Raw genomic sequence first — 19,798 nt, 5'->3', positions numbered from 1 at the left:
AAAATGATGACTCATCAGCCATGCATGCTATAAGGAGACAGCCTCTACTCTTGGATAGCTCGGTTTTTCCAAACTTACTGTTTTCCTGCACCCTGGCCACGAAGCCTGTGAGAGGTATCTGTGGAGTCAACTGAGGCATAGGGGGAGGGGGTGGAGCAATAGAAACTGGCGGCAACAACACAGAATGGGGGAAGTAAAACAGATAAAGGAAAGAAAAGGAAACAAACAAAAAGCAGAAGTCAGTTACAAAGACCACAAACATAAGTATGCAAAGAACAGTCTGCAAATGAAACAAAACAAAACAAAAAACAAAACAAAAACCTGCAGAACCTTCTTCAAGTTCATTTCCCAGGAGCAAACCTAAAGCTGAGTTGTGTTTAGCCAGCTGGTTAATTTTATTAAAAAACACATTTGCTTTAATCCTAATGTTATATTGTTTGGGTAAGATTTAAATTTATCATCACCCTCACTTTCACGCAATGAAATTTTTGAATTCTAAGGAAAGACTTTAAAAAAACAGGTAACAGTGAAATACCAATAAAGGTTTCCAGGATGTTGTGTCTTTGCCTTATCTCTCTAACCTAACAGGTATGTCTAGCTTTAGGGTAATGTAAATAAGAACCTAAATAAACAAAACGAATATGTTACAGGATAGCTGTTTATTCCATGTATAAATAAATGCATTAATTACAGGTTTCCTTTAAAAACAATTATTATATATCTAAATTTACACACAGCTCTCTAGGAGAAACCCTTGTTTGTAAAACAAGGTTATTATTACTTTTTAAGTTGACAGTTTTATTTTTAAAGACATCACTCTTAAATTTACTAGGGCATAAGAGTGCTCCATATACCATGTTAATTGTTCACTGAATTTCATGGCATATTTCAAGTGACCTTCTTCCTTTCATCACTATTCTGAAAAAGGAAACCTAATCTAACAATAAGGTAAAATATGCAATTATTTGCATTAAAGTAATTTCTAAAGAATCACTGGGGAAAAAAAAAAAAAGAATCACTGGGTAGCTGGAAACATACTCCGTCTTCTTTCTGGAGAACACATAATTTATAGGAAACTGACAGCAAATGCTCATGTGGACAGCAAATGTATTAAAAATTAAAATTATCTAAAAGTAAATATTCATATATTTACCACCCTGTCTTATTTTAACAAGACGGTAATGGCCAAAGATTCCTTAGAAAAAGTCAATAGAACTGAATTACAAAATTCAGTTTACTGGTAGTCACCAAGAAGTGACACTAAACTGACAGGGAAAAACAACTGATTGGCTCCCAAGGATCATTTAATTGAAAGATTGTTTCAATTAATCCAATCTACAAATTCTGTTTGGTGAGCATAAAAATATGAAAGATGTTCAGTGTACAAATAAGCAACAATTTAAAGCAGTATATGTGCATTAATATTCATTGCATGGCTAAAAATAACATTCAATTCACTATGAAATCAGTCCTGGTTCATTCTGATACTCTGTATATAGAAGTATACACAAGTATGTATATACTGGAACAAGTGTGTGTGTGTGTGTGTGTGTGTGTATATATATACACACACACACACACACAGACACACTTGTTCCAGTATATACATATATATACTTTTAATAAATAAAACATTATAGCTTTTTAACTTAAAAAAAAAAAAAACTCCCACAAACCTAAAAAATTTTTTTAGAAACAACCCTTAGTAACGAGCCATGCTGGTTAGTACATAAAGAAAAAGAGGCTATGTTGTGACAATACTAATCATTATCACCACATTTAGACAGAAGGGGAATATGCACATCAAAACACTAAAAACATTTACATACTACTACTACTACTACTACTACAACACCAACAGTAACTCAGGTTGAAGGATAATTAATTTGACAACACACAGTAATATATTTAAAATTTGAGGCCAAATTTACTTTATGATGTCCAAAAATACAGACATTCAGCAATGAAAATGTCTTGTTTGAGGATAAGCAACCCACCCAAGTACTGTTAAAACAGAACTACACAAACATGTATCAGGTGAAGAGTCACCAGAAACCCTATTTGCGGAGTAAACTAAGCGAGGAAAAGAAAAATAATGAACACAAAGATGGGATCTAAAAATGCAGAATATGAAAAAAAATTAAAACTTCATGAAACTAGTGAGACTGATAATCAGATTAACTGTGGAATTCTCAGCCGCCAGCTACTTTTCATTACCAAAAGGAGACCAGGGGAAATGTGAGGTAAAACTCTAACTGGTAAAGTTTCTTAGTAGCTTGGATGAAATTTTTAGTCTGGAAAAGAGTTGTATAAATTTTGGGATTATCTGTGAGTTGTGATATTTCTGCTAAAGTGGTTTTCAATTCTTAGGAGTTTTTTTGTTTATAACACAATTAGTCTTTAAAGTTTAACCAAAAAAATAAATAACAGAACTTTCTCCTTAGCTCTACTTTAAAACACTTGTTCAAAACATGCATCATAAATAAAAAGAACTTAAAACCAACTTTCTATGTAAATATGGAGTATTCAGTGTTTTTTAGGTAAAATAATATAACATAACATGCAGCCTACAAAAGCCACATGGGAAAGTGTTTCAGTCTATCTATGCCTGGTGATCACCGCTTCAAGCCAGTAACAAATACTGAACTGGCTCATTTCAGATTTCTCCTGGTTGGACTGAGCATGTTGATATGGAAAGTGAAATTAATGACTACCCTAAGCAATTTGAACTTTCTCACATTTTATGCCAAAGCTATTTTCTAATCTTGTCAGCCTTTAAACACTGATTGCAGTTAGTGTTGAGATGTGCAATTTGAGGTGAACAGAAAGAAATCAAAAGAAAGTCCTCCCCACTGTTACAATTATTAGAGACAGAATAAGCAGGCATCACAAATGGTTTTTAATGGTTTGGAACTCATTTCAGTATAGGTTAGCAAGCTTAAAAGTGATAGCCAGCAATTTCGTTATATTATTGTAAAGAAAAACTGTCACAATGTTTTTAAGTTTACTGTTATTGAACTGTATCAACCATGCCAATAAAAATAAATTCAGCTTAATTAATTTCAGTGTTTTTCTTCTGTAGTTCTACTTACAGTAGTAAAAATTTCATCAGTTAAATTTTAGTATACGAGTATACTCAGTAAGCCTGAATTTCTTTGAAAGGGATAAGCAATTATTCTTAAAATGATATGCTCCAAGGTCTAACTTCTTTTTTTTTGGCCGCACCATGCAGCATGCGGGATCTTAGTTCCCCAACCAGGGCTCAAACCCGCGCCCCCTGCAATGGAAGCGCAGAGTCCTAACCACTGGACAGCCAGGGAAGTCCCCAAGGTCTAACTTCTTAAAACAAAAATAAACACGAAATAGCACGGTTTCAATTGTTGTCTATCACTGGCAAGAATAACAATTTCAAATAATTTCCTTCAAAAGGAGCTCCACTGCTGCCGTACACCTGCAAAGCACAAGCTTACTTGAATTCTGAGAATAAAGTGGACCTCCATTAACATGAGGCTGAGCAGAAAACTGAGCCGTCACAGAGGGAGTCCGTCTGTATCCACCAGAAGATGTCGAGGAAGTGGTAGAGTTGTGTCGAGAAATCTGCCTGGTCATTGTGCCATACTGGGAACCAGGAGCTGAGCCCGGGGCTGCTGAAAAGCATTAGTCAAAGGCAACCAACAAAGAACTTGAGCATTGCACGTCACCTCCGATGGCAGAACAAAGAGAAGGAGACTATCAGCAAGAAATGTTTATTACTTTTTAAAGCCCACAGCACAAAATAAAGAGAAAAGTAAAGATAAAACACAAACAGCTCTATCTCTGAAGTTACAAAAAGAAGGAAAAACAGATACTGTGTGGAAAGTGCAAAAGTAAAGAAGTAATATTCTTAAGCCTTTTAATTTAGCATAATACCAAATGGTATTTTGCTAATAAAATGTATAAATTTTTTTCTGTAACATTTTAGAACATACAGCTTTTATATGTCAACTGTGTCTCTCCAACAAAATAAGTACCAAATGATAGTCTGAGGTGGAAAGCATCAGTTTTTAGATGTGAATGTCTTAATATCTGGTTTACAAACTTCTTCTCCTTTCCATTGCCAAATCTTCAGAAGCACAGTATAAGAATCTATCCAGCCAAACCCGGCTTAAATTATAAAATTTAAACAGTTAAGCATAGTTTCCACATGTACTACTATATTTATTTGAATGTTTAATGTATTAGCAGTTATTACCAATACATATTATAGTAGAATCATTTTTAAGAGAAGTACAATTTCTAGTTTCAAAGCACTTATATATAATGTCAGATTCGTTGTATATCTCCCAGCTTTTAAGAATTACACACTTTGCCCTATCACTTACATTTCTGTAACTGATAAAGCTGAAACAAATTTTGGACTCTGTAAAACATGGACATTTTAAGGCAGCTTTGTGTAGAAAATCCATTATCTTTCTCCATATACTTGGAGGGCTTTTTTTCCATACTACACCCAAAGCACTTTTTTTTTTTTAATTATCATGCATATCTAAACTAACTAAAGTATTAACAATACTTAAAATTTTATTCAATGTCATCTTTACCAACATTTCAGAAGTTTAAAATTTTAAAGGTTAATATAAAGTTCAAAGCCTCTAAAGTTAACTATACCTTCCAAAGGTAACTTCAGGATTAACATTATCCTCCCAAACATCTAACCACGACTGAGTAAATAAAAAGACAACATCCTGGTTTCCTTTCATTCAGTCATCCAATTCAACCTCTCCTAGAGGTCATATAAATTATTAGAAAAAAACCATACAGCAGAGGTTGTTCATTAAGAGAAGTGCTAATATTCAACATTTTGGAGCTCCCAAGCCACAGGCATCACTAATTATTTAAATCATCCACATGCTCAATTTCTAAACAGAAAAACACTTTATAAATAAGAGTCTATTCAAATGCCTTCATGAATGAGTAACTCTGGACAGGTAAGTTTTCCAAAGAGCTAAGAAGTAACCCTTTAACCATTTTTAATAGAAATCTCAATAAAATGATTTCTATATTTCTTTTGACTTATATAAAAGCTGTATAAAATCCAGGTTATTTGCCTTGGTGAGTTAAAACCAAAATAAAGCTATTTAATAGTAGTTCCAAACTATGCCTATTTTAGAATTTATTTTAATATTTTATTAAAATAAAATTATGAAATAAATAATACCAAAGGGTGTATGATTGATATATAATTATACATGCTATATATAAATAATACATATATACATATACATATGGTTACATATACTAATATATATAATTATTTATAGTGGTTATGTATAATTTGTTTACACAAATAAATATTATTTATATTTTTATATATATTACATATATATATTTTAAGGAAAAATACTCAGCTCCAAGAACTAGAATATTACCAGTATCACTGAAGCTTCCTGTTTGCCCCTTCTGAACCCCAAACTCCAAAACATATGTGTTAAACATTCTCTCTCTTCACTATACAGTAAGTCCCCTACACATGAACCTTCAAGTTGCAAACTTTCAAAAGATGCGAACATGCATTCGCATGTCCAATCACGTAAAGTTAGTTCACGTGTCTGGCGTACACTGTCATGTGCGTGCATCCTCTACAAGTGGTTGTGCTTTTGTGTACCTTACTGTACAGCGCTGTGTAGAGTACAGTAGTACAGTACCTTTATTTCAAGCCCAGGATGTCCAGAAGCAAGTGTAAAAGCAGCAGTGGTATAGCTGGTACTACTGTACTTTTCAAGGTACTGTACTGTAAGATTAAAAATGTTTTCTTTATGTTTTGTGTTTGTTATGTATTATCTGGGTGAAAAGTGTTATAAACCTATTACAGTACAGTACTACATAGCCAATTGTGTTAGTTGATACCTAGGCTAACTTTGTTGGACTTACGAACAAATTGGACTTAATGAACGTGCTCTCAGAATGGAACTCGCTCGTATGCAGGGGACTCACTGTATACAGTTTTTTAAAAATCATAGATAATTATAACCTTAAACAATACACATAGAGATCTTGCAAATTTATAAACTTTCATAATGGAATGATTATGTATTGATTATGTATTCTTGCTGTTTTCCTTTGATATTATCTTTTAAGATTCATCCATGTTGATAAGTATATCAATATATCATTCATTTTTATTGCTTTATTTGCATATGAACGTGCCACAATTATTTATCCATTCCACTGTAGACATTTGGGTTGCATCCAGATTTTTGCTATTATTATTATACCGCTACTGTGAACATTCCTAAATATGGTTCCTAAGTTTCTCTGGAACAGTGGTTCGCAAACTTCAGCAGTGATCAGAATTTCACCTTGAGGGCTTGTTATAATACAGGCTGCTGGGCTCCAGTCTCAGAGTTTCTGAATGAGTAGGTCTGGAATGGGACCTGAGAATTTGCATTCCTAACTAGTTCCCCCATGATGATGACGCTGTTGGTCTGTAAATCATACTCCAAAAGCCACTGCTCTAGTATAGTGGTTTTTAAACTTTATGGTTTTAGGATCCACTCTAAAATTAGAGAACCTCAAAAAATTTTTGTTGAAGTGGGTTATACCATATTAGGAACTGATTAATTACCATAATTAATTAATTAACATATTAGAAATTAAAACTTATTTATCTTTAAAATACATAAATACACAAATACACAATCCATTAGCTGTCAAAAATGATGTTATCATATGTTATGTAGCCTCTGGAAAATTCCACTGTGTGCTTGTACCAGAATGAGAATAAAAAAGGCAAATAAGTCTTAGTATTATTATGGATATAGTTCTGACCGCAAAAACTCCAAGAAAGGATTTTGGCAACCCCCAGGAGTTCCATAACCATGTTTTGAGAACCAGTACGCTAGGGCAAATATCTAGAAATGAAACTGATAAATCTAAGGTAGAAACCTGGTTCAACTTGACTGGGTAACAACAAATTATGTTCTAAAGTGACTGTATCAACAAATAAACTCCCACCAGCAACGTACCTTTCTGTTACTGCACAACCTCATCAACATCTGGTACTGGTGGACTTCTACATTTTTACCTATCTGGTAGCTATAAAATAGTATCTCATAGTTTTTGTTTTCCTGATTATTAATTAGGTTGAGGGCATTTTTTTTCCACATGGACTTTCTGCCAACAATTTCTATTACTTGGGTCTTTTGTTTATTACTTCCTTTTCCCCTTTCCTCTGAGTACAAGTGCCAATGTTTTGAAAAGAAGTTGCTAGATGCCTTTATTTCACCTAAGCTCTCAATATTTGAAACAGCTCTTTATCCATTTCCACCCAAATGCTACTGTGCATTTCTAAACTGAATGGTTTTATACCAAGTCTATATTTGGAATTCCTTATATGCTCAATCCAGTCTCCCCCAACTTGGGAGCAATTTAAATGTATTTTATTAAACAAAATGTTTCATGGCATCCTCAGATGCCATAAATCCTGGGCTATCTCAAGAGTTTTTCAGCTGTGACCCACTGGAAAGCCTCAGAGTACCCCACACCGCACACCATTCTCTTTTTCATCTTCTTCCTCTTGTCCCCCACGTTCACCCCACTCCTGTGACTGCAGTATACACCAGGGAGTTCCAAATCAAGTTTCACTTTAAAAAAATATTACATCACTAATAAAAAAAAATTTTTTTGAACAATCACGGCTATAATATTCCTAGAAAAATCTAAACAGAACAAATGCAAACCACATTAAATTGGTTATAAACTAGGCATAGAAGCATCTGACATCACAGAGAAGTTTCTGTGTAACCTCAGAGGCCTTTCACCAGAAGAAATTAGTGTAAATTAGATTTAATACTTTAAACTTTGTATTACCACCTACAACCTAACAACTACAAAAGCGAGCCGTCTAACAGAGGAGTTCACTATGAACTATGCACAGTAAGGTAAATCACTCCAATGGTTATGCAGTCTCACCTATCACAGTGTTCACGGGGAGAAGTGGTGGAAGAGGTGGTGCTGGTGGAGCTCCAGAAGGAGGAGGGACAGAAATGTTTTCTAATAAAATAGTTTATAATTCAGGTCAGAGTGCAATAAACAGAACTAATCATTCTGAAACAGTAAGGAAGTATGTTTTGGAAATAAGAAAAAAAGAGAGAGATACCCATATGTAAAGCATGTTCGAATGAGTAAGAATTTTACTAGGTAAAAAGGCCATTGAGTTCACGCTTTCATTAACTAAAAAATATGCCTGTTTTTATAAGTAGCTTTTTCTCCTTTTTCAACAACATCCTTGAGAAACTAAGTATTTTTCCCTAACAACTTTTGATCATCAAACTTAAAGTGTGTATTTTTAACACCATAAAGTCTTCCTTTCACTTAATAAAAAATCAAGGGACCAATTTAATGCTCTGCTATGATTTCTTAAATTTTTGTATAATCTAAAAAGTAAAAGAGCTTTTCCTAGTTTAATCCCATTTTATATTCATGGCATTTTACTGAAATATGTATTGAATACCATACATAAATGTAGTAAAGTCACAAAACCAGCTAACAGTGGCATTGACATACTTACTAGCCTACAAGGCAACATCAAAGTTCAATGATACATAATTCACATTAAAGACACTGATCTTTTGGTTGAATTATCAATAATATTGGCTTGCTCTTGAAATAATAAATATCATTCTTGACTTGTGCCCAAGGCAAGTATTTCTAAAGCAAAATGTCCAAAAAGTTATTTAATAAAGCTATTTAATATGCTTTTCTATAAGTAAGGAGAAACATCTGCAAAACTCTAAACACCCTGTGAAAACCAATCAAAAATTGTTTTTAAATTTGCTTTCATTCTGGCAACAATCGTATTAAGTTTAATAAATAGTTTTATCTAATGTAATTAAATTATTTCAGACTTCCATAATAAAGCTCCTAACTACTACCACATATTAAAATGGGTGAGTATATGACATACCTGGTCCAATAGTGGGTGGTGAGGGTGTAGGCACGGCGATGGGAATGCCAATACTGCTGCTGCCACTGTTTTCTCGGCTTCCACTTCCTCCACTGCTTCCACTGCAAAGGAGAGAGAAAAACCATGAAAAGAGCAATTCTAGAGATTTACTCAGAAAAAAAATCAACTCAAAGCCACTAAATACTCCTTTTATGATGCATATGTGTGTGCTTGTATGTATACATACACTTATATATATAAAGAAAAATTTTAACTGTCCAATATAAATTTTAACCCTAATACTTGAAGTGGTTCTTGTTTCACTCTATTTCTCCATCTACTGAAAAACCAATATAGTCACGTAGTACTCAGAACTATAAGAGATCATTGAGACATGAATGACCAATATTATCTTATAGTACAATGAGTCAACAAGGATTTATTTAAAACCTTGTATAAACAGCAGTGAACAAACAAGACATGAACCACAATGTCATGGAGCTCTTCGCTGAGACTGTGAAAATTGACATTAACAAATAGTGTGATGGAAGCCACAGAAGATGCTATGGAAGTTAATAAAAACGGTAACCAGTTTTAGTCTGAAATTAGTACGTAAACCTCCACTCATCTCAAAGAATGACAATAAAACAGGGAAATGTTTGGAAAAAATGAGCAAATGACAAAAAAAAGACAAATAAGACAATAATGAAGTTTCAGCAAGGCACAGTCTAGAATGGATGATACTACTAAACTATAACCAATTACTTCTATGGACTTACTGTCCCTTTAGGTATACAACCTCGCACTGACCAGTTTTAGTAACGTATGTGTGCACATGTACATTATGCAAATGTACATATGTACACGTGTAGCCTTAAGCTCCATATTATACTTTTAAAAATCAACATCATTGGCTCAGTAGGCCCAGAAACCCAACAGGGCAATGATTTGCACTTCCTAGATAAGTTTTTTTTCTCCAATATGAGCATTCTATAATCACATTATCATATACTAATAGAAAGGGGAAAAAAGCTATTTATATAACAAAAATAGCTTTGATATGAAGGCCTCCCTCCTCCCAAGCTGGCCAATACTCTGCTTTCTGCCACCACCGTATCACAGACAGATGAATATTTTTGCACTTATACGTTTCCACAATTACTGGCTTACGTGCCTTTTTCTAACATGGAGGTTGGCAAGTTACAGCCCACAGGCCAAATCTGGCCCATGGTCTGATTTTTACAACCTGTGAGCTAAGAACTTTTTTTTTTACATTTTAATTAGTAGAAAAAAAATCAAAAGAGGAATAATATTTTATGACGCATTAAAATTATATTAAATTCAAATTTCAGTGCCATATATAAAGTTTTACTGGAACATGAGCCATGCTCATTCATTCACGTGTTGCTGGTAGCTGCTCTCATGCTACAATGATAGAGCTGAGTAACTGCAGCGGAGACCATATGGACCACAAATCCTAAAGTACTGACAACCTGGCCCTTTATAAAAAACTTTGTTGATCCCTGTTCTAACAGAACAAGCTCCTGAAAAAAAGAACTATATCTCATACGTATATCCCTGATATCTAATGAAGTAACTCTTAACAACTAGTTGTTGAATATGATTAAACTATTACTACATCCACTATAAAGAACAACCATGGTTTGGTATAATAATTCGATAATAAATATATAAAAAAAAACCAATTTTGGTCCTCATTGAACTTACCCTGATTCAGTAACTGCAGATATCAATATGATAATTTATTTACTAACAGTAACAACAACAAATAACAATTACATAGCATCTAAGAGTGTGATATATCCTGCATAACTAAAGCCCCCAAAATGATTTTACCAAGCTGTCTCTCTAATAAAACCAACCTAAAAGTCAAGGTAAAGAGGTTCCTTGCCCAAGTTATTAAGTGAGAGGTAAAAATCAAAGAATAAAACAAATTGAGCTATACGATAAATTTGTCTGGCTTTATAAACGTGCACAAAAATAAAGTGGCTACTTTTGAGGGGAGGAAGGCAGAGGCAATAACTGGGAAAGGGCCTGAGGGGGATTTCTGGGTTGCAGTTATGTTCCATTTTCTGATCTGGGTGATGGTTACATGACTATATTCAATTTGTATTAATACATCAAGTTGTTATACTTAATAAAGTATATACTTTTCTGAATGTATGTTATGTTCCATAACCAAGTTTTTAAAAATCCACTGGGTAGCTGATTTCTAGAACTTTTTTTAAAGAATTTATACAATAACATATTCCAGTATATCAACTCTCTTAAGAAATTCTTCCTCAGATCTAAACTGTTTTCTTTCCTCCAACCTCTTAAAGTTTAAATCACATTGTATAGTTTCTGATGTTTAACCTTTTATCCAAAAAATTTAAGAGTGGTTACCTTAATCTTTTCTGAAAGACTATTTCAAAAAAACATTCTTCAGACTTCATCCAAATATACATTAGTACCTCTGTCAAAAGGAGGAAATACTAGCAATCTGCTAGCAGTATAAATAGATACTAAAAAATCTAAAAAACAGAAATTATAACATAAATTTAAAGAAACATATACAATATTAATACCCTCAACTTTTATATTCTATATTAGCATTAGACTAGCACTTTACCTTTACCAGCAACTCTATAGGAGTTTATCACCAATCAATAATGCACATTCTCAGATGTTCAAAGGCTCAACCTAAAAATTTACCTGTGTGTCCTCGGTCTCTGATTTAAAGAAGCTGTCCTGCCTGGACTATGCTGACTTCCAAGCCTAGCAGGACTTGTCATGTAGTCATTAGGAACTGTCGGAGGTTTAACAGGTTCCAGGGTTTTGTAAGGAGTATTTCGTCTAAAGAAGCATAATAGAGAAAGGAATAATGAATAAGAAAGATAAATGGTATTTTCTCCCAAATTTGTGACTGTCCCTTTATAACCAAGTATAACACAAGTTTTGGGTTTTTTTAATAATAAAGTTTGTTTTTAAAAAACGTTTTAATTGGGGTGTATGAATTTTGTTACTTTAACACAAAAGCTAAAATTTGTTGCCTTTTCTTAGGAAAACCAATGGAAAGGGTAATTTAAAAGTTCTCATCTTATTTCTAAAAATCATGGTTGTAATTTTTTTAATGCTCAGTAATATCAAACTTTGAAATACATATTATTCCCAGCTCAGTAACCCACGAGCCACTGTCCTTGTATATTATGGAAGCTAAATATCTCCTCTGCAATTTACTCCTACCTCAATCTAGAGATATATGAACAAGTACATTCTGATCCTAGATGTGATGCCATTAACTTCTCAATAAATGATTTTAACTTTTCTATTTAATAACTTCATATGTTTTTTTCAGGGGTAAGGGGTTTACAGAATGAAAATAGAAACTAAGATCCTACGAGAAAGCTGATTGCTGATCCCTGTTACTATAAAATAATGATTCCCCCACCCCTCCACCAAAAATAAGGAGTCTAATTTTCTATAATAAGGTGAACAATCTTTCAGAAACGTCTTACGAAGTATTCAATATTTGTATTGCATTGAAAACTGGAAAGGAAGAAGCCACAAACAATTACCTTTTCTACTTCTCCACTGGCCTTCTCACAAAGCTACTCTAGAATGAAGGGCCCTAAGATTACCAGCAGAAGCACAGTTAGAAGTACTCCAAGTAAAGAGTCCCCAAGTCTCAGGGGAAACAGAAGAACCGCAGGCTAGCAAACCAAAGTACGCAAAGTAGACCACTTATTCAAAGCTCTGTAATATCAATATTGCAAATACATGTGAAGACACCATATATGGAACCTTCTGGTCATTTCATTTTAAATAAACGTAACTCAGATTTATATATAAATCTTTTTATATATGTATTTATATATTTATATTTTTTAATGAATTAGAAGATAATAAATAAATAATGCTCATTTACATACATACAAAAAGACTTTTCTAGTACAGAATTCCTTAGAGAATATTATAGAACAGGCAGGTTCATTTTGGATTCTGTTCAAGGAAATAGGAACCAAAATGAATTTGTAAAAGGTAGTATTATCACACAAAGAGGGTCCCGTCACAAGGATCCATACATTTACTGAAGTCACAAAAACATCTCTTCCTTTGACATACAAATCCTCTTGTAAGATGTAGCTGAATTCTTACCCCAACGTTCCCCGGCCTGACATGGGAGGACTCGGTGGTTTCTGAGTAGGAGGATTTGTTCTCGACAGTGTGCCAGTTCTTGCAGGCTGGTTATTTCCATGCTAAAATGTGGAAAGAAAAGCTTTTAGTTTTATATCAAATTGTTCTCTTGGTGTTTTGACATCATGTATTATTTTTTTTTAATATCAGAATGTGAAATAAGGATTCCCAGACAGTTTTAATAACAGACTTTGGTACTACATTTTAAAAAGTCAAGATACCACTTGCACTTGGCTTTTCTTATTATTTTATGCCCTTCATACCAATTTATTGAAAAATACAGGTGAGATTATTGAATTTTATATATTATTTTATTGTTAAAAATGTTCACTGAGATCTAACTTATCTGCAATTCAAATGCTGGGTTTCTTAAAATTTTTGAAATGTGTGCATGAATACAAACTGCAGATCTCAGTGTCAATTTGCTAAAATATTCATCTAAAAAAATCATCTCTATCCCAACAACTCAGTAACAAAGTCATATATAATGCCTGGGAAACCTCCTAATTGTAAGTCAATAAAAGCAAGGCAACTATCAAAAAATGAGCAAAGCAATAAATGTTAGCAAAATTAATGTTCCTATATAAATGCAGATGTCAATATATCTTTGATATATTAACACATCCAAGCTAAATGTTGCTGATTTGAACTGAGTTTGAGTATATTTAATCTACATAAATCCTATGGGGATAAAGCAGACAGAGACATAGGAAAAGTTTTCAAATTTTAGTGGCTCTGCAGCCTCTATCGATATAGAGGGAAAACTGTGGATCAAATGATAAGTAGTAACTCTTACCTTGGCTTTTAGCCACTTTACGTTGCAAAAAAAGGGGGGAAAAAGTAGAAATTAATTCTAGATAAGTTATATCTGATAGGACAGGTTTACATTTACAGTTACTCAATTCATGTTAATAAGCTTTTACCCAGCCATATTTCAAATATTTTGTAAAGAAAAGATATCCATAAGCAAAAGGGAAATATTCATGGGTATCACATATTTTTTCAAAATAATACATTCATAAGGAAATCACTTAATTATGCCAATCTCATGCAGCTCCAATAATTTCTTAGGTCAGTATTTTATCCTATGAAATTAATCCAACTGAATCATAGATGATTTAAAAAACAAACTTTAATTTAAACACAAACACCATACCTCATTAAATGTATGGCTACTTTAATACATCAGTGTACAAGACCTAAGACTGCTGGATAATGAATGCCCATGTATGAGTATTCATTATTTGAACGGTAGTATAGTATTTTAAAGAGTGATAAACTACAAATGTTAAAATTCAAAATCACAGCTTGTTTTCCAAATTCAGAAAAGGACCTAGCACCTCAGTGTTTAAAAACAAAATTACAATGCACCATAATAGCTTAGCCAGATTCTAATTAAGGAACCAGCAAACGGTCTGGATACCCTCTTATGTGTAGCTTATGAATACAAATCCTGACCAGGCCAACACTAGTAGAAAGTTATATGTTGCTTTAGTTCTAAATTTTCTTCTGAACAAGTTTGACCATAATTCAAAACTGAAGAAAAGCGGCTTTGATCCTAAAGGCTACTTCTATGAAAACTGGCTAGCTTATATATATGAAATAATGTGTCCAAAGCATCCTACTTGTACCACGCCACTTAAGAAAAAAATATCTTCAGGTTGCAGAGTCTTTTCCTACATTTTGGGGTGGGGCGTGGGGTCTCAAGTTCTTTCCATAACACCTGCCATTCTAAATATGTATCTATCATTTTTCAAGTGACCACCGAAGCAACATTAAGGAAATCATCCAAAAATGGAATATCCTTTGACTTATATTCTCATTTCTAGAAACTGTGCCAGAATCTTGGTATTCTTTAGTGTTTGTTTAGAATAATATGGCTCATTTTTATCCTGATTAAACAATGTCTGGAATCCTACCTAGCCACTACATTTCACACCTGGATTTAGAAATTAAACTTGAATAACCTTATTATCCTTGAAGATAAGATTTATTAATATGATAGCATTATAATACACTAAATACTATTCTAAAGTAACTTAGAAATATTCTAAATATGACCACACATCTTCCCTCATTTGCTGTTTCAAGTGAACAAGAAACAAACAAACAAAAAAAACAGCATACAAGTATAAACTGGTCCCAAATGAAAGGATGAAAGGAGAATCTAATTGGGAATGAAAATTCTAGTTGAACTCTGCTACTGTGCAATGGTGTAACCTTTAACCTCTTATGGAGCACAGCCTCCTCTCCTAAGTGCATGTTTATGTATACAGATGTGTTGGGGTTAGCTAGTGTTGGAAGGAAATGATCTCTATACCTTACAGCTCAAAATATAATTGTTAGCAGCCTACAAAATTTTTCCATTTCAGTGTCCCCCAAACACATTCAAAACTAGGCTTTTTATTTCCTTAAGATCTCACTTCATTTCCTTAACATTTACATTTATGGATGAGTCAGTTTACCATTTCCTTGGAACCTTAGGTTGAAAACAGAACTCTCTTTGATTCCTACCTACCTGCAAGCCCTAAGTAGATCATAAGCTTTGCATACCACAGGTACGAAAGTCTGTAAGATGCCAATTCTTTCTCTGAAATGATTCATTAGCTCACTCCTCTAATAAAATCGAAACCTTTTAAAAATACCATTCCTACGTATTATAAAGCTTTAGTGTTTCCATTAATAAAATGTAACAACTCCTAGATCATATGGTCTTTTCAAGGCTTGAAAACAAAGACATACATGGAAAGTCCTTCATAAGTTATGAACCAGGCTATAAAGCTGTTAATTATTATAACTGTTTAACAGAAATAATTTTAAATGTTTCTACTAAGTGCTCAAGCTTTCTCTAGTCTAAGCATACTCTGAAACCTTGTTCTTCCTTTTATTAGGATGAACTTTAGTATTTTTATTTTTATTTTTATTTTATTAGGATGAACTTTATTGTTCATCTTCCTTTTATCCTCCTTTAGGCAAACTTTCTGGTAGTCTCTCTATATGCAAGGATTCTCTTATCCGTATCTTACGTTGTTTCCAAAAGTCAAACCAGATTTACCTTAAGACACTTTTTCCATATTTTAAATTCTTACTAAACTTATGTGTACCATCTATTTCATAGCATAAAATGCATTAACACCATAAATATCAATTAAATGAATAATACAAATACCAAAACACTAAAATTTACGTCATGAAAGAAGAAAATATGATGGCATATTAATCTTGGGGGGTAAAAAACAACACAAAACTTGGTAGCTATAAGAAGAAATACTGGGACTTCCCTGGTGGTCCAGTGGTAAAGAATCCGCCTTCCAGTTCAGGGGACGTGGGTTCGATCCCTGGTTGGGGAACTAAGATCCCATGTGCCACAGGGCAACTAAGCCTGCACACCACAACTACTGAGCCCAGGCGCCTCAACGAGAGAGCCTACAAGCCACAACTAGAGAGAAGCCTGTGCGCCGCAACGAAGACCCCGCATGCCACAACTAAGCCCAACACAGCACCCCCCGAAAAAAAAGAAAGAAAAAGATAATAAATAAAATAATTTTTAAAAGAAATATTAGGGGCTTCCCTGGTGGCGCAGTGGTTGAGAATCTGCCTGCCAATGCAGGGGACACGGGTTCGAGCCTGGTCTGGGAGGATCCCACATGCCGCAGGGCAACTGGGCCCGTGAGCCACAATTACTGAGCCTGCGTGTCTGGAGCCTGTGCTCCGCAACAAGAGAGGCCGCAATAGTGAGAGGCCAGTGCACCACGATGAAGAGTGGCCCCTGCTCGCCACAACTGGAGAAAGCCCTCGCACAGAAATGAGGACCCAACACAGCCATAAATAAATAAATTAAAAAAAAAAAAGAAATATTAATATATTTGGATACGATTTTTTAACATCCTGTAAATATTTGTTTAAAATACCAAAGTCAAAAGCCAAACAGCAGGATGAGGAAACATTTGCCAAAATATAAGGAGCTAATTTCTTTGATAGAAAAAAGAACCCTTACAAATCAGTAAGAAAACAAACTTCTAAATAGAAAAGTAGTCAAAAGATAAGAAAATAATTCTAGAACTGTAAGTACAGCGTCTTCCAATCCTTAAAAGTGCTTTAGACACTAATTTAAAAATAAATCTAAAGTTTTCCTCCTTGCAGTTTTGGCCCTGGCATTTGTTCATTAACTATTACCCAAATTTCCAACTTTCACAGATCGTTACAATCTTCTAGAAATATTTAAGCCAACAATTATTTCTTAGGGGAAATAAAACTGGATCAATGTAGCTGCAATGAGACTACTGGGGGAAAAAAATTGTATGTATTTGTATATCACAGAAACAAAATGTGGACAAATAAGCCACATATCAGCTTCTGAGATACACTGTTCTCACTGACCACCCACCCTCCTACCCACGGTCAAAAAAATATTTCAAAATAGTCCGTACAACAATGTGAATGTACTTAATGCCACAGAACTGTACACTTAAAATGGTTAAATGGTAAATTTTATGTTATGTATATTTTACAATAAAAAACTTAAAAAAAAAACAAAACCTGCGTCTAAAGTATCCACATTACAAAAAGTAGATTGCCAAAATTCACATTTGCAGACTTTCAGTATATATTATGCTGTTTACATTTCTCATTTATACATATATAATAAAATAGTTAAATTTTCTCACCCAAAATTTCCTTGTAAAATTTAGTTTCATTTTATACTCTGCTATGTACTATGTATTAAACTGTTAAACACAATTGTTAGTGGGGAGATAATAGAGGATTATCACTTCTAATATGGTGACAATTTTTTTTTTTTAATGAGTGTATACTGCTTTGGTAGGAAGAAAAATCAAGCAAAAGGGGAAGAAGTGAGCACGTGAGAATGTGTGTGCACATGTGTATGTGTACGCATATGTGTATATACGTAATTTTTACTTCCAAGGCAGGTAATAATATTATAAGTTCTTCCAAATTCTCAAAATTCAAATTCTGTAAATCAATCTAGTCTAAATACCTTAAATTAAAACTGAACTTAAGCTCTTAGACAACCCTAGCTACATCCTTGGGTAAAAATACAAGAAACAAGTAACCTCTTCTACATTTGCAAAGTGTTCCACCTTCCAAGCCTGACAGTGAAGGGGAGATTCCAATAGTCTCTGAGAAGAGCAGAATAAAGAGCAATGTTGCCAGCTATACCCCCTCTTGATCAGGAACCCCAGATAAGTCAGAATGCAACAAATCCAGCAGTAGCACCAGGCAGGTAACCAGCTAGGAAAAGCTTCAAGATCCTAGCTGACCCCTAAAAAAATTATTATAAATATTCTGGAGACCAGAAACAAAATCAAATAATGGTCCTCTAAGAAAGGGACTACCAAATTTCAGAAGAATAGTTTATCTTGAGCAAAGATAGCTACAGAATTCAGGTCATTCCAGATGCTTCCAAACTAACACATGAATATCTAAAAAGTTGAGAGGCTACAGGTATCCTTCAAGAACAGCTAATTCTGCCATGCTAAGAAATGGACAAGGGCAACAAACAATCCCTTCCCTAAAAGCCTGTTGGGGCAGCGGGTGGGCGAGTGGGGAGCGATGCACAGAACAAGATTACACACAACTGTTTCATTTTGCATAAACTGCTGAAATTATATCCACATCCACATAGACGTATTAATACACACATATTTACTCATAAATGAGTAAAAGTATTTATAAATTACTTTCTAAACCAATTCTGGAAAGCATATACATTCTTTATTCTTAAATATTCATTCAGTAGTGAAAACAAGACTTGGCATTCACAACACAAATTTATAACATTAGTCTAGGATTCAAACGGCTTAACAAATGAATGGCCATTTTAAGTTTTTATATCTTCTTGAATACAGCCTACTGCACAGGTAAAATTCTGCCCCAAGCTTAGTATAATACATAACTAGTATTAAATAAATGTTCTATGAAAATTGTAATGCTAATTACTAAGAGAATCTATTAATTCTTTAAGAAAATCAGCTTTCTCACTATATTTCCTATCCAAAATATTTATTGGATATGCAAATTATTTCAAGTTAATATAATATAAAACGCTTACCTTGACACCATGGCCCACATCATCCAGAACTGTATAGTCAATAGGTTTCCGAATATACCTTACAGGACGCTCCATGTTTGCAGGTGCTATTATTTTGTGAGTTCTTGATGTATTCTTATTTGTTGTCAAAATACCAATCTCTCTTCGAGCCACTTTCTCTTTATGAATGTCCACAGTCTATATTTTAAATTTGAACAAAGCAAGAAAATATAATTTGGAAGAGTAAATAATATATACGATATCCACATATAATGGACCATAAGACTGTATCACATGTCTATTTTCCAGTGAATAATACTGTATCTTCCCCGTCAAAATTAAGCAAATTAATATCTTTCAGGCTCAAAACATGGACTATCTAAAGGTGATTAAAAGCACCAACTAAGTTATTGGTTTTGATTACAAAATGGTTCTTAGGAAAGCAATTTTCTTTCCTAAAAACCTGGTGTGTATGGAAAGGGAGGGCTCTTGCTCTGTGTAGCTTACACTTTATTTTGTGGGGATACAGACCAGAAAAAAAAAAAATCAATAATAACAACTAGATTAAGTACTATAATGACACACGCACAGTTTATTTGAAATTAAAGGTATTTAGAGCAAGATGT

At 33.7% G+C, this 19,798-nt stretch overlaps 2 protein-coding genes across 21 annotated transcripts in view; one reads left to right on the top strand and one right to left on the bottom strand.

Moving 5' to 3' along the window:
• The window catches only part of PDSS1 (decaprenyl diphosphate synthase subunit 1), a gene marked incomplete at its 5' end in the record, with an annotated part of 59,503 nt that extends 55,963 nt beyond the window's left edge, over positions 1-3,540 (top strand). The window contains one exon of the transcript XR_014260525.1: positions 3,430-3,540. The remainder of the gene's footprint in view (positions 1-3,429) is intronic.
• Positions 1-19,798, bottom strand: part of ABI1 (abl interactor 1) — a 96,600-nt gene that overhangs the window by 8,804 nt on the left and 67,998 nt on the right. For 2 of the 20 annotated variants that reach the window (XM_082449777.1, XM_082449796.1), the window contains 7 exons: positions 19,194-19,370; positions 13,917-13,931; positions 13,082-13,182; positions 11,639-11,779; positions 8,945-9,045; positions 3,471-3,647; positions 79-165 (listed from right to left, as the gene is read on the bottom strand). In XM_082449777.1, coding sequence (XP_082305903.1) covers positions 79-165; positions 3,471-3,647; positions 8,945-9,045; positions 11,639-11,779; positions 13,082-13,182; positions 13,917-13,931; positions 19,194-19,370 — 799 coding nt within the window. Of the gene's footprint in view, positions 1-78; positions 166-3,470; positions 3,648-7,950; positions 8,032-8,944; positions 9,046-11,638; positions 11,780-13,081; positions 13,183-13,916; positions 13,932-19,193; positions 19,371-19,798 lie in introns of all 20 variants that reach the window. The other 18 variants (XM_082449790.1, XM_082449779.1, XM_082449791.1 and 15 more) reach the window with 13 other exon arrangements.

Source organism: Balaenoptera physalus, assembly GCF_965194825.1.
Source record: "Balaenoptera physalus genome assembly, chromosome: 2".
In the NCBI taxonomy this organism is placed as follows: domain Eukaryota; kingdom Metazoa; phylum Chordata; class Mammalia; order Artiodactyla; family Balaenopteridae; genus Balaenoptera; species Balaenoptera physalus.
Note: the sequence above shows the minus strand (reverse complement) of the source record. Positions and strands in the feature narration are given on the sequence as shown.